The 14,079-nt window shown below is 36.4% G+C and overlaps 1 protein-coding gene across 2 annotated transcripts in view; it reads left to right on the top strand.

Moving 5' to 3' along the window:
- Positions 1-8,747, top strand: part of LOC114655513 (protein mono-ADP-ribosyltransferase PARP14-like) — an 83,200-nt gene extending 74,453 nt beyond the window's left edge. For both annotated transcript variants that reach the window (XM_028806571.2, XM_028806570.2), the window contains exons 15-17: positions 1,309-1,445; positions 4,605-4,779; positions 7,505-8,747. In XM_028806571.2, coding sequence (XP_028662404.2) covers positions 1,309-1,445; positions 4,605-4,779; positions 7,505-7,788 — 596 coding nt within the window. In that variant the 3' untranslated portion in view covers positions 7,789-8,747. The remainder of the gene's footprint in view (positions 1-1,308; positions 1,446-4,604; positions 4,780-7,504) is intronic.
- The last annotated feature ends 5,332 nt before the right edge of the window (positions 8,748-14,079 follow it).

The following is a 14,079-nucleotide window of genomic DNA, read 5'->3' as shown; positions in this document are numbered from 1 at the left end:
GTATATATATATATATATGTATATGTGTATATATATATATATATATATATGTATATGTGTATATATATATATATATGTATATGTGTATATATATATATATATATGTATATGTGTATATATATATATATATATGTATATGTGTATATATATATATATATGTATATGTGTATATATATATATATATATGTATATGTGTATATATATATATATATGTATATGTGTATATATATATATATATGTATATGTGTATATATATATATATATATGTATATGTGTATATATATATATATATATATGTATATGTGTATATATATATATATATATGTATATGTGTATATATATATATATGTATATGTGTATATACGCGTATATATACGTGTGTATATACGCGTATGTATACATGTGTGTATATACATGTGTGTATACATGTGTGTATATATACGTGTATATACATGTAATATATATATATATATATATATATATATGTATATATATGTATATATATATATATATATATATATATATATATGTAATATATATATACATGCATAATGTGTATGTGTATATATATTTATATATATATAATGTATGTGTGTGTGTGTATTTATAGTTGTGTGTGTGTATATGTATAGATAGTATACATTTTAATATACAAGTATGTGCATATGTGTATAAATTTATAGCCGTTGTATGTAGGGTTTAGTTGGAGGGGTGCATTGTCAATGCTGTATAAAAACAATAATGAGGACTAATTTCTGCTGTAAAAATATAGTTACAAACAGAACATTTAGGATGTTGAGAACTGGGCGTGATGGTTCACCATGTACAGTAGCTCGAATGCACATTCTAGAGTTTATCTTTTCGCAGACATAAATGCAAATTTTTACAACCTCAGATTTACTCTGTCTGTATTGTTGGTCGTGCCCGTGAGCAATAGAGACCACATACAGGTGGTGGCAATGCATCGTTCACCTTTATCATTAGCCCGGTTATGTCTCTGAATATATAAGAAAAAAAGTATGATTTCCCTTGCAACAGGTTATGTTTATTTTTATTAGAACACCTTTGCCCTTTGCTGATAAGGTCACCACTGCTACTTTGAGCTCCATTTTTATGAGGCATTGGGTTGGTTGAGAAATGTCACATTCAGTAAATTGTCTAATTGTTCCCACCCACATTTAAGCCACATTCCTCACAATTTGCCTCTGTGGGTCTAAGCTTCTTGCAATCTTGAATTACTTGACTGAGTTGAAAAAATCAGTAATAAATAATTCTTAACTGAATATTACATTGTGTTCTTGTTTGTAGGCACAATACTTCCAAACAACTGGGAAGATATGACTGGAATAACAGGAGTCGTGTGTGTAAAACTGGAGTCAAAACTGAAAGAATATCGGACTGTAGAAGCTTTATTTAGAAAGACCTGCAACAATAAAATTCTAAAGGTATTAAGTTGAACTATTTCATATAAAATAAATTTACTCCACACAATGGATCAAGTTCTTGCCTTGCTTCCCCTCTCCTTGTGTGTCATTAAGATCTTCATAAAGCATGCATTTTTTTCTCTTTAATTCCCACATAAATGAATATATCTGAAACTAAGAGTAAAAAAAAGAATGTAGCAATTTCATAATAAATGGACATTCACCCATGTTTAAACTGTGATTAATGTGGAAAAGGAGTAGACTAAGCAGTACACTATTAAGACACCATGGCTGCGAAAAGAACTGGGAATTGTTCACTTGGTAAAAGAGTAGTGTAAAATGATTGGAGTGTGGTCATTTTGAGGTTGCATAGGCAACAATCTTAGGTTTCAGGTATATGCAGTCATCTAAGATCTACCCATACCCACATTTAAATAGAAACTTTCAGTAGAAAGGAGTAAGTGTATGTTGTCACCCGCATCTATGATATTAAATAATGAAAAAGCAATGATTGAAACACAGAATCTAATTTGCTTGACTAGTGCACCTACTTAGAGTTACTTTTATTTAACCTAATGACTGAAATAACACTAAAACTGGAGGCAGAGTTACTGGCGATGAAAGGGGAATTACATTAAGCAGTGTTTTTTTTTTTTTGTAATTTTTTTTTTTTATGTTGCTCGATCAGAAAATACATCCATCCTTCCATTATCCAACCCGCTATATCCTAACTACAGGGTCACAGAGGTCTGCTGGAGCCAATCCCAGCCAACACAGGGCGCAAGGCAGGAAACAAACCCGGGGCAGGGTGCCAGCCCACCGCAGGGCGCACACACACACCCACACACACACCAAGCACACACTAGGGACAATTTAGAATTTAGAATCGCCAATGCACCTAACCTGCATGTCTTTGGACTGTGGGAGGAAACCATAGCACCCGGAGGAAACCCACGCAGACACGGGGAGAACATGCAAACTCCACGCAGGGAGGACCCGGGAAGTGAACCCGGGTCTCCTAACTGCGAGACATCAGAAAATACATTCATACATAAATTATTTATAACTCGTCTGTCATAAGCACTGCCTGCAAAGCATTACTTTCACAGAAAAGTTTTTTTTATACTTTTTGAAAGCATAGCAACTGAAGAAGAGGTGCATTAAATAGTACTTTATCTGATACTAGAAATTTTATTAAGTATGTAAAGATATGAAATCACTACAGTAGACTCAGAAATAATTCTCCCAGGCACAAGATGATAAAATTATGAAATGACTTGGTAAGGTTGTTGATAGCTATTACTTTAAAATTTGCTCTGCAGCAAGAGTGTACAAGAGTTAAGTGGAAGTTAAAGGTAAATATAGGAGAAAAAAATACTTCCTCACTTTTCTGTTAAAGAGAACTGTAGATGAATAGAAAATTTAGCCAAGTAGTGAAATTGAATGCAGTATCTTGGGCACCTTTAAATCACAACTTGACAATATTTCTGTTCAGTATACAAAGCTGATGGAGTATGTGCTTGACCAAATGTGCTTTGTAGTTTCTCATGCGATTGACAAATAACTTGAATGTGGAACATGAACAAAATGTTTGAGATTTTTATTTTTTTAACAAGTTTGTGCTATACTTCACAACAGTTGCACATTTGTTTCTTTTACTTTAGTAATCTGTCATACTCCCCATCTTTTTTTCCCCTAAAGATCTACAGTACTACAGCTAGCAGGAGCATTTTTCTTTTTCTCTTTATCTCTCCAGTAAACACTTGTAGTAAGAAAATGCCTTGTCAACCTGAAAAGACCCAACAGACTTAGTCCTTAGATTTCTGCATGCACTGTGAGGATTATGTATAGCTGTATCAGCATATCTGCCAATTATTAAATAAAACATTCAAATTCGCTTCATTAAAGTTTTCATTAGGAACACATGACATTAATTTACAATTCAAGGAGAGAATTTAAAACAAGACTATTGCTTGCTACTTATTACACTTGATAAATATCCATCCATCCATCCATTTTCCAACCCGCTGAATCCGAGCACAGGGTCACGGGGGTCTGCTGGAGCCAATCCCAGCCAACACAGGGCACAAGGCAGGAACCAATCCCGGGCAGGGTGCCAACCCACCGCAGACTTGATAAATATAATAAACTAATTTTCTGTTTGTAAGTTAATGTGAATGAAAGCTTCCCTTTTTAAAGTAACTTTTGGAAACAAATATGACTTTGTACACAATAACTGTAGATAAATTGACTTGACAGTGTTAGTACTCCAGTGGCACACAGACAGCATCATGTATTTAAATCCCACATCCAGTTGTTTGGGTTGTGTTAGAATGTTCTGGGTCTATGTGAGCCTTCTTCTAGGTATTGTCATTTTTCTTTCACAGCCCCAGTGATGTGCAAGTTGGGCCAATTTTTTTTAAATTGGTCCAGTTGAATGCAAGAGTATGTGTGTGTTTGCGGCATCGGCAATGTGCTGGTATAACATCCAGAGCTGTTTCTAGCTTTGTGTCCAGTAATGCCAGGAAAAGCTAAGGCTGTCTTGTCTCCTTGATTTGGATTAAGCAGGTTGGAGATTGTTATAGCCATTATGAATACAAATGTAATAAATACTACCAACATCATATTAATTATGTACGTGTCTCTCATGAGCTAAATTAGTACATCTCCAGCACTATTAATAGATGTCTTCACAGAGAGCCTTGTTGAATTTAATTACTGTACATCTGATACCAGCAGGAATCCCACTATTATGTAAACATTTGTATAGAAATCAAACCCCTGATTGATAGTTTGTAAAAGACACATCCATTCATCCTATAGGTTTATATGCCAGCTTGTCCAGTTCAGTGTTGAGAGGTGTTGGTGCCAGTCTTGTAAGTAAAAATGTGCAAAGAGGGAGCCATCACTGGGCCAAGCAGATACTCATAGTCACTCATACCAGCACATTTAAGTTATTAGTTAATTTAACAGAGATGGCAGAAATCTGGAAGTCACTCTTATAATATTAAAACTATAAAATATACTATTGTTAGCCTGGTTACAGTTTTATTTATTAATTTTATTTCTAAAATGTTGCTTATTTAGAGCTCAGTTACAGTGATGTGTATGTTTACCAGTTTGTTTTATGTATCCAGTAAAACAAAGTCACACTTGTATTAATTTATTTGCATTTTGCAGATTGAAAGAATCCAGAATCCATGCCTATGGAATAATTATCAGATTAGAAAGAAGGCCTTTGATGAAAAAAATGTTGGAGTTGCAAATGAGAAGTTGTTGTTTCATGGAACATCTGCCCCTACCATACAGACAATTAACAATCATGGATTTAACCGAAGTTTTGCTGGAAAAAATGGTAAAAGCACTTAATACATACATACTTTATGTACCAAGTGTTTGTTAGGCCTGGTGTCAGAAAAGAAATGTTACCAAGCTAGCATGTTGAGTTGCCTTTAGAAAGGAACATCATTTCAATACAGCTTTATAAATATGAAATTGTCAACTTTGTCTTTGGAATGGTTCTTGGTATTTTTTAGTAGATAAGCAAACAAAAAGAATAATAATTACCAAAAACAGCAGAGTATATTGAGAACAAGTAACTGAAAAACATTTACATTGTCACAAAACCAATAAAATAAAAAATGTATTTCAGCTCTACAGCTTCCAAAAATGAGCCCTCAAACTTCTCATTGTGTTTTGTACTCGCAGACAGTGCAAGATGTTAATATAAATACATTAATAAAAAGAATAGAAGCTACATATTACTAGGGAACTGAATCCAATCCAGTCGTTCCAATTGTTAATATCTAATCAAGTCTTCTTTGGCTGACACATTTGGGAATTTGCTTTTCTTTTCCAGGGCCAGAAAGTCAAACATCTTTTAAATACAGTAAATTATGTAGCCATCTTGTTGACACTGTTATATTAGATTTGCAAATCTTTCTGAATAATTGTTTTCACTTAGTCATTATGAGTTATTGATGGGCAAAATTGTCAATATTTATCCATTTAAAATTAAATCTACAACACAGAGTAGGCAGAAAGTGAAGGTGGTCTGAATACATTCTGAATCTGCTGTATTCTCTTCCTCCACCTCTGTTCCAAGTCTGTATAATTTTTACCAAACACAAGTCATGCATTTATACATTTTTTTTTTGGCTGTTCACATTAAATAAGCCTGTGCACTATCTAACATTTTACCACTGCACATTGAAGGTTTTAGTAGCAAAAAGTGAAAAATTTCCATAGATCATGGCCTGGTACCACTCAACTGTATGGTGAAGACTGAACTAGACATTTTCCCATCTCTGTGTAAGCCTGGTGCTTTTGGACTACTGTCTACAATGATTTTCAAATCATTTTAACCTTTAGATAGATAGATAGATAGATAGATAGATAGATAAGCAGCGTGTTCTGTGTGTGGACAGTGCCAGCTTTTGAAGTGTCAAAGATTTCCTAATAAAGTAATATTTTAATGAACTGCAACAGGGTTTAGCCAAGTTTCAGACAGTAACAGAAACTTTATAAAATTTGAACAGACTTCTGGTGCCCATCAGACAAGTTTCCAGTCAGATTTTAGCATTGCAAATCATCAGTTCAGTAAAGTCAACAAGGGTGTTTTATCTTGGAAAGGCTTTTGTGGCAACCTCTCTTTAAATATAAATCCCCATTTTCTACAAATGCACAATTTTATTAATGTGGACAAACAACATAATTCTTGGTCACTACTTTAATTTGCATATTCTTAAAAGTTTCCATCCTTTGGGGATCTACAGTCCACAGTTGCAATGTGCTTGCACCCAGAACTATGGTCCACTAGCTTCTTTCAGTATTTTTGTCAGACTTCATCTAGATAGTGCTGTCACTGTAGCCTTCCTGTTTGGAGTGTGCTCTCTCCTTCACCTAAACTGGCCTAGCTGAGAAAGTAAGTTGGTTCTCATCTCCCGCTAGTTAAAATACAGAAAATCTACAAGCAGAAAAGCAGGTGTGAACACCATACAACCTGGCCCTATTGGATGGTTAGATTTTCCTGGTGGCCAATGTCTTGTGTTGCTTGAAGTGTCAGTAGTCATTCAGAGCATTCTTGGATTCATTTCCCACTCCTCCTTTTTTCTTCCTATTTATCAGCTCATTTATTGACCTTGTAAAGCTCTTTGCCATTATTCAAAGTTCATTAAAGTAAAATCGTTTTTGAAATCGGCTGATTTAGGTAATGCTTCTGACATCATCAATGGGAGCCAACAGCACATGAAGTCTTGTGTGTATTATAGTAGTTCTGCATTATACATTTAGTTTAAATTGGTTCTCATTTCCTGTGAACAAAAACATGCCGTGCCAAGCAACGCCTTAGAGTTACAATATTGCAGCATTTATTACACTTTCTACTTAAACTACAATAAATATCAAAATATGCCCATACATACTTTTTAAGCAAACACAAAAGCATTAGCAGACAAGGTATAATTTTCATTAGCCAAATAATAAGCTGTTTCCACCAAACAGGCTGTTTTAGCATAGAATGGAGTAAAAATGTCTTTTGTAAAAAATCCACTTTTTAAATGCTACAAGAAAAGTTCTGATCCTTTGTCCAACAAAGGGGATACATGGTGTCCCCCTGGGAGAATTGGGGACATTCGCAAACCTTTCTCATTGAGTACTCTTGTAATTCTTTACTGAGCATGACCCATGCACAGACATCGCTCAATAAGCCATAGTTTAAGAAACACTGCCCTAAAGTAACAGTTTGTTAATAGAAAAAATCGAAACTTTGATTCCTTCATTCATTTTCTAACCTGTGTGTCCTGTTGTACATAGTGTAAGCCAAGCCAGGACAGAGCATCATTAGACACATACACACTTGCCATGCTGCTAAGCTCGATACAATTCACACTTTGAAAAAAGTGTGTTTAGGTGAGACATATTCTAATCAGAATGTTTAAATGGTTTATAGAATGTATATTTAATAACTATGGCTATGAATATGACACTTTTACAATACAAAACATTTATAATACTCATCATAATGCCTTGCAGTACATTACATTTAACTCTTCTTTTTTTGTTTCTTATTTTTTGTACAGCTGCAGCTTTTGGAAATGGGACATATTTTGCAGTTAATGCATCATACTCTGCAAGCAGTACATACTCAGTACCTGATGCCAGCGGAAACAAGCATATGTACCTTTGTCGGGTGCTCACTGGTGTGTTCACTAATGGACATGGTGGGATAGTTGTGCCACCATCCAAGAGCAATGATCCAAGCGACTTGTATGACAGTGTGACAGACAATGTTGCACAGCCAGGAATGTTTGTCATATTCCATGATGTACAAGCCTATCCAGAGTACTTAATTACTTTTAAGTGATTTATTTTTTGGCTGTTAGAGAACTCAGACATGTTTACTAATATTTATATACATATCTAGCAGAAATTTATTTCATAAAAATGGGTTAACTTACGGTTTACAAGTAGCACTTTCTATATTGACTTTGATACAAATAGGTAAAATATTTGGTTTAGGATAATAAATGGGTGCCTTTTAAAGAAAATATTGTTGCATGTTTCTTTAAACAATAAATGGTACACTTGTACATTTATAGTATCAGTGCTCCTCACTATGAGTAGAAGTGTACATTATATTTAATTGTAAATTTAAAGGAACATACAAAGTATATGTTAGCTTTTGGCCAAATATGAATCATCATGTTTACATGCTACAGGCTGTACTGAAAATAAATGAGTATCTTTACGTACGCATTTGAGGACGATATAATCACAAGGAACTTAGTGACTACCTAGACTTCCTCAGGCAGAACATTTTTATGGCTTGAAACATTACCAAACAGAGCATTTTGTTTTTCTTTTGCATTCTGTAAATAATGCCCATGTTTACGTTTGAAAATGAAAATGTTCAAGTTTGAAATTTTCTGTTTTATAGTTGGCTTCAAGGTTACATTTATACTTTGTAGTTTTTCCAGTCTTTTACAAGCAACAAAATTGAAGAATGTGTGATTTAACTGCATAATTTGAGGGGTAACAGTTGCAGTTAAAAAGAAAATGTTCGTACCTTGTCCTGTTTTTCTGCAATACTGTCTTTAAAAAGTTTTCAACTGTAACTAAGTGTTTTTTTGGTAAATCATAAAAAAGGTGTGTAAAGGCTGTTTATACTAAAACGGTTGTCGTTATCTGAACAGCTTGTATACTGCAGTTGTCTTAAGTCACACTCGGGAACAGCATGGTACTAATGTGGAATATGCAAAAATGATTAATATTGTCATCTCTTTAAAATAATTACATACCTAATAAATTGTTTTCTGGCACTTTGACTCAGGTCCCAGCTGGTGTCCCTTTTTGTATGCATGTTCTTCTCATACTTAAATCTGTTGCTTTTCCTGTCCAAAAACACACACAGGTAGTTTTAAAGATGTTCCAATACTAAAATGTTACCTGCGGATTCAGAGCTGGTTGAATATCAAACTGCCTTCACAGTACCACAGCTGGTGGTGGGAGAATGCGATGTGTATGTGCAGAAAAGCATAAGAAATATATGAAGTCTGACAAGTGAGAGAAGATCATGCAGTCATCTCTCATGTTTGGTTCACAAAAAGTATTATTATTATTATTATTACAGAACTCAGAAAAAGAAAAGGGCAGATTGCATGACAGAGCAGATTGAATTGGAACACCTTAAAGCAGTTACTAAAAATGTTACTTTTAAAGCCTTTATAATAATAAAAGGAAAATTAGAAATATGACAGTTGTTTCCCGTTATGTTTAATGATGAAGGAAACCAGCGTTTCTTTTTTTGTTTTTTTTCAGGGGCAGCACTTTTTAATAAACTTTAGTACTAGACTTTTTGACTAAAATTTCACAGGGCTTTGGCAAGCTAATGTGTGTTATCTATGTCAAAATTACACCTGTTTGTAATGTTCAAAAACTGTTAACAAATACACATGTTGCAAAGTTATATTTTACAAATGCGAATCTTGACCAATTCACTGACTTACTCCGAGCGAAGACTAGTTTCTGTCGACTTAATCCGACCAACAGGGACAAACCCTTCAATCTCATTATTAATATTTTATTATTCTCTCAATCTCAAGATGAAGAGAACAAAAGAGACTGGTGCTACTTTTAGAAACAAGAAACGCAAAAAAGAATGAAAGGGCATTATTGAAATACCTCAATCGTGAAGAAACTACTGTTACTGCACATGAAGCAGTTTCTGAATTAAAGCCATCTTTAAGCTCAAGTAGTTCTTCATCTTCAAGCAATGAAATGTATGACGAAAGGCTTCCTTGAACTTTTTAACTTTATTCAAAAATTTAATCTGGGAAGTTCAGTTCCAAAAATTGTAATACTTCTGCGAATTTTCTTCACAATTGCTATTAGTACTGTGTAAAGGACAGCCGCGTTCCATGCCCGGCAGGGACGCCTCTGCTGCATCTGTTCCGGGGGAGCCACCACAGGCAGCTCAATACCTCCCCCGGGACACTTGGTGGCAGCCTCCCTGGCGGATGATGATTCCCCAGCCTGGCGCATGGCTCCATGGGACATGGAGTCCTCCACAGCCTGGTTGGGGGCTTGGATGGCCGCCAGGGGGAGCTGCATGGAGTCAGCAGCCTGGCTGGTCATATCTTCAGCCCCAGGGCAATTAGGACCAGGTGGCCAAGCACCTGGAACGCTTCTGGGTGGGCTATAAAAAGGGCCAGCCACCATCACTCGGGAGCCAGAGTCGGGAGGAGGAGGTGCCCCACGGCTGAAGAAGAAATAAAAGACTGTTTATTAAGTACATACCTCTGCCTGAGTCTGTGCTGGGTCGGGCGCTATATAGCGCTCTTATTACAACTGCTAGCTGTGAGAGAAATTTCTCCAAACTGAAACTTACAAAAAAATGATTTAAGATATTCAATAAGTACCTTGCTTTCAAGAAACCTTGCCATACTTTCCATAGAGTAGCAAATGCCAAACAAAATCAACTCTGATAATGTTATCAATGATTTTGCCAACATAAAAGCAAGAAAAGTAGTATTGTAGATTTATTGTTTGAATAGTTGTAAGTTGTACTTAAATTGTAATTAATAATTTAAAATGTACTTAACATTTTCGTTGTTTCATTTTTGTATGTTTTATTTTGTAAGGGGAGAGGGTGCAAACTCAAAGACTGCCCTGGGCGGAAAAACTATGCCATTGCTTAACAGTCTTAATATGAAACAGCAAATTAGGGAACTCGGGATTAAGAGTAAAATGATCAGGAGCAAAACAGTTCTTTCAGGGCAGTAGAGAAGTGTTTTAAAATCTCGTTAGTACACCCATTAACCAAAAAGCAGAGCAGTGCACTAGAGAAATCTTTTACAATAAAAAAAGACGATAAAACTTAACAAAAATTTTAAAAATGCTGATCACAGAAGTGATGTGCAAGATATATGCAAAACACAAGATACATCGTAGTATAATGGGTCTGGAGTAACACAATCTCGAAATTAGTGTATGGTAAACTAAAGAACTGTTCTTTTACAATTAAACATTAGAGATTGCCTTTGTTTACAATTTTTTCAGTAAATTTTGAATTAAATCCAAATATTGATGTTCATTCCGTCAGCCCTACATGTGACAACAGTGACCTATAAACATCTATCACTTGCCTGGCCTTCCAACCAGTAAAAACAAGCCATAAATGACGGAATAACAGAATGAACAAAAAGATCAGAAATAATGTCTGCTCCTTTTGCTTTTCTCTTCCCTGAGCCCCAAAACCCTTTCTCCAGGCCAATGACCATAGGTGGGGCTAGGGATGTAGATCGACTAGTAAATCAAGAACTTCGCCTTCTGACTTTCTTCACCACTACAGATCGGTATAGCAACTGCATAACCGCGCTCACCGCCCCTATTCATCTGTCAGTCTCACCCCCTCTCATTCGTAAACAAGACCCAGAGGTACTTAAACTCCTCTACCTGAGGCACTTGCCCTCACACTCGGAGAGAACAGTCTACCTTTTTCCTAATTAGGACCATAGCCACAGATTTATAGGTGTTGTTCCTCATCTCTGCTGCTTCCCAATACATGCTGGAATTCAGAGCCTGATGACACGAGTAACACCTAAGGCCACTGAACTGGATAGGAGACAGCACAGTCCCACATCCACTGGAAACGGTGCTGATATTTTTCTAAGTATACAGACACAGCTCTCACTATGATTATACAAGGACCGAATACGCCTTCTCAAAGTCCATGAAACACAGGTAGACTAACATACCCCCTCCAGAATCCTCATGAGGGCAAAAGCTGCTACACCGATGCACAGTCTGGATGGAATCCACATTGCTCCTCCTGGATCTGAGGTTCCACAACTGGGCGGAACCTCGTTTCTATTACCCTGGCATAAGCTTTTCCAGGTAGGCCGATGAGTGTGATCTACCAATAGTTGGAGCACGCCCTCCTGTCCCCCTTTTTAAAAATGAAGGGACCACTACCCCAGTCTGCCACATCAGAGGCACAGCTCCCGATCACCACCCAACATTGAATAGGTGTGTTAGTCATGACAGCCCAATAATGTCCAGAACCTTCAGCATTCCTGGATGGATCTCTTACACCCCTGGGGCTGTTACACATTTGTTTCTTTAATTACCTTCAGATCCAGCTCAATTACAAAGTTTCTCAAGTCAGGAACATTTTCTGTATGATCTTCTGTGGCATAATATAATAGTGTCATGTATGTGCACATAGGGGACAGCTTAAGGGCTCAGGTGATGGTGATTACTCCAGGGGTTGGTGCTGTGTTCTAATGCCTGTTCTCTTCCTCATTCTGCAGACCAGGGGCCTCATGCATAACGCCGTGCGTACTACTCACACTATAACATGGTGTACGGACAAAAGCAGAAATGTGCTTACGCACAAAAAATCCAGATGCATAAATCAGTGCGAATGCCAACTTCCACGTTCTTCCGCTACACAAATCCTTGTCAGCGTGAAAAGTAACGCACGTGCACGCGCCTGCTGTCCCACCCCGTCTCCTCCCAGAATTACATCTCTTTGAATATGCAAATCAATATAAATAGCCCTTAAGCTAAGTGTTCTGTGAAAAGACAATGGCAAAAGCACGGGGAGGAATAGAAGAATTTCAGCGAATACCAAGTGGAGGCAAAGAAAAACGTACAATTTGTTGGTTTAAACAGTGATATACACAACAAAAAGAAGTTGATCGAGTGACATAGAGTGTCGGAGAAACTCGAAAGCTCAATTTCACAAAGTTGCACAGTGCCCAAAATAAAAAAGAAGTCAGATATCAAAGTGAAAAGGTGAGTCGTAGCCCACCATCTTGAGTGTCATATGAAAGCTTTTTAGGGTACGGAGGAAAAAAAACAGGCACACAGTGGGGGAAAAAAGCACGAAATGTCATCTTTGATCACGAAATTTCCACTTTAATCACATAGTTTATTTTGTCATTAAAGTAGAACATAAACTTCATCTTTAAATCGTTTTTACTAGTTTCTCAAATCCCATCGTAACTAAAGTAGCATGTTAAATGCTTTGTTTTGTATTTGATCTTCTATGTGCTCTAAGTGTGTGAATCACTACCTGCTTCCGGGCTTTTTCTTCCTCCGACAGGACACAGAATTCATTACATTCGTGATATTACTGTCTCTTTCAAACATACTAACCTCCAATTCCTGTCATTCCTTATCTTTCTCCAAGTAACCAATCGCCACACAATCAGCTCTGTAATAGACGTTAAGCCATCTGTAAGCTTAGAATGCAGATTCTTCAAAACTTTTAAGGAACATTGAAGTAAACGTATCTTCGTAGTACATATTTAATTGTTCTATCCATCCAGTGTCACGCCAGTCCTAGCAAGAATACAGCACGAGGCAGGAACAATAACTGAACGGGCGCCAGATCATTGCTAGCGCTGCGGCACTGTGTCCTCACATGTTCAGTTATTAACAATATAGATTATTTAAATGAAGTTAGTTTTATCTGTATAATAAACATATTTTGCTGCATTTCATCTTAAAAATTATCATATGTAAATACGTGCTTTATAAAGTGGCTCAGGTTGTGCAATATTATAACTGTAGTGCAAGTTTACAGTGAGGTAATTGTACTTATAAGTACAAACAGTTCTACAAGGAGCACTAGATGGACTGATTGAGTGCGTTTATAGTTCTTGGGATGAAACTGTTTCTGAACCGCGATGTCCCAACAGGAAAGGCTGTTTGCCATATGAGAGCAGTTCAAATAGACAGTATGGCTGAGGCAGCATGTGCTTGATTCTGTATCCCGATAATTCTCTTTCCAGTCAGTTGCTGTACAGCTATGATTCCCCACTCAGATACAGTGATATAAATACTCCCGAGTGGTGCAGTGAGAGTAATATGGAAAAAGATGATCTGCTGTGGCAACCACTAACGGGAACAGCTGAAAGAAGAAAGTGCAGTGAGAGTAACAACGCTAAAGCAGCTATGGTATTTAGAATAGTTTGACCATTCTGTGGACTATTATATTGTTGCAGGTTAATTACAATCAGATGCATTAAACTAATAAACAATATGTGGTTAATTTTAGTGTATTCATAAAGCCGCATCAGGGATGTGGATCTAAAAAAGAAAGGGTAACCACACTGGAACAGTAGCACTGCTTTGACGCTGGGTGTCG

This window comes from Erpetoichthys calabaricus, chromosome 8 (genome assembly GCF_900747795.2).
Source record: "Erpetoichthys calabaricus chromosome 8, fErpCal1.3, whole genome shotgun sequence".
Classification (NCBI taxonomy): domain Eukaryota; kingdom Metazoa; phylum Chordata; class Cladistia; order Polypteriformes; family Polypteridae; genus Erpetoichthys; species Erpetoichthys calabaricus.
This window is presented reverse-complemented; position numbering and strand designations above follow the sequence as displayed.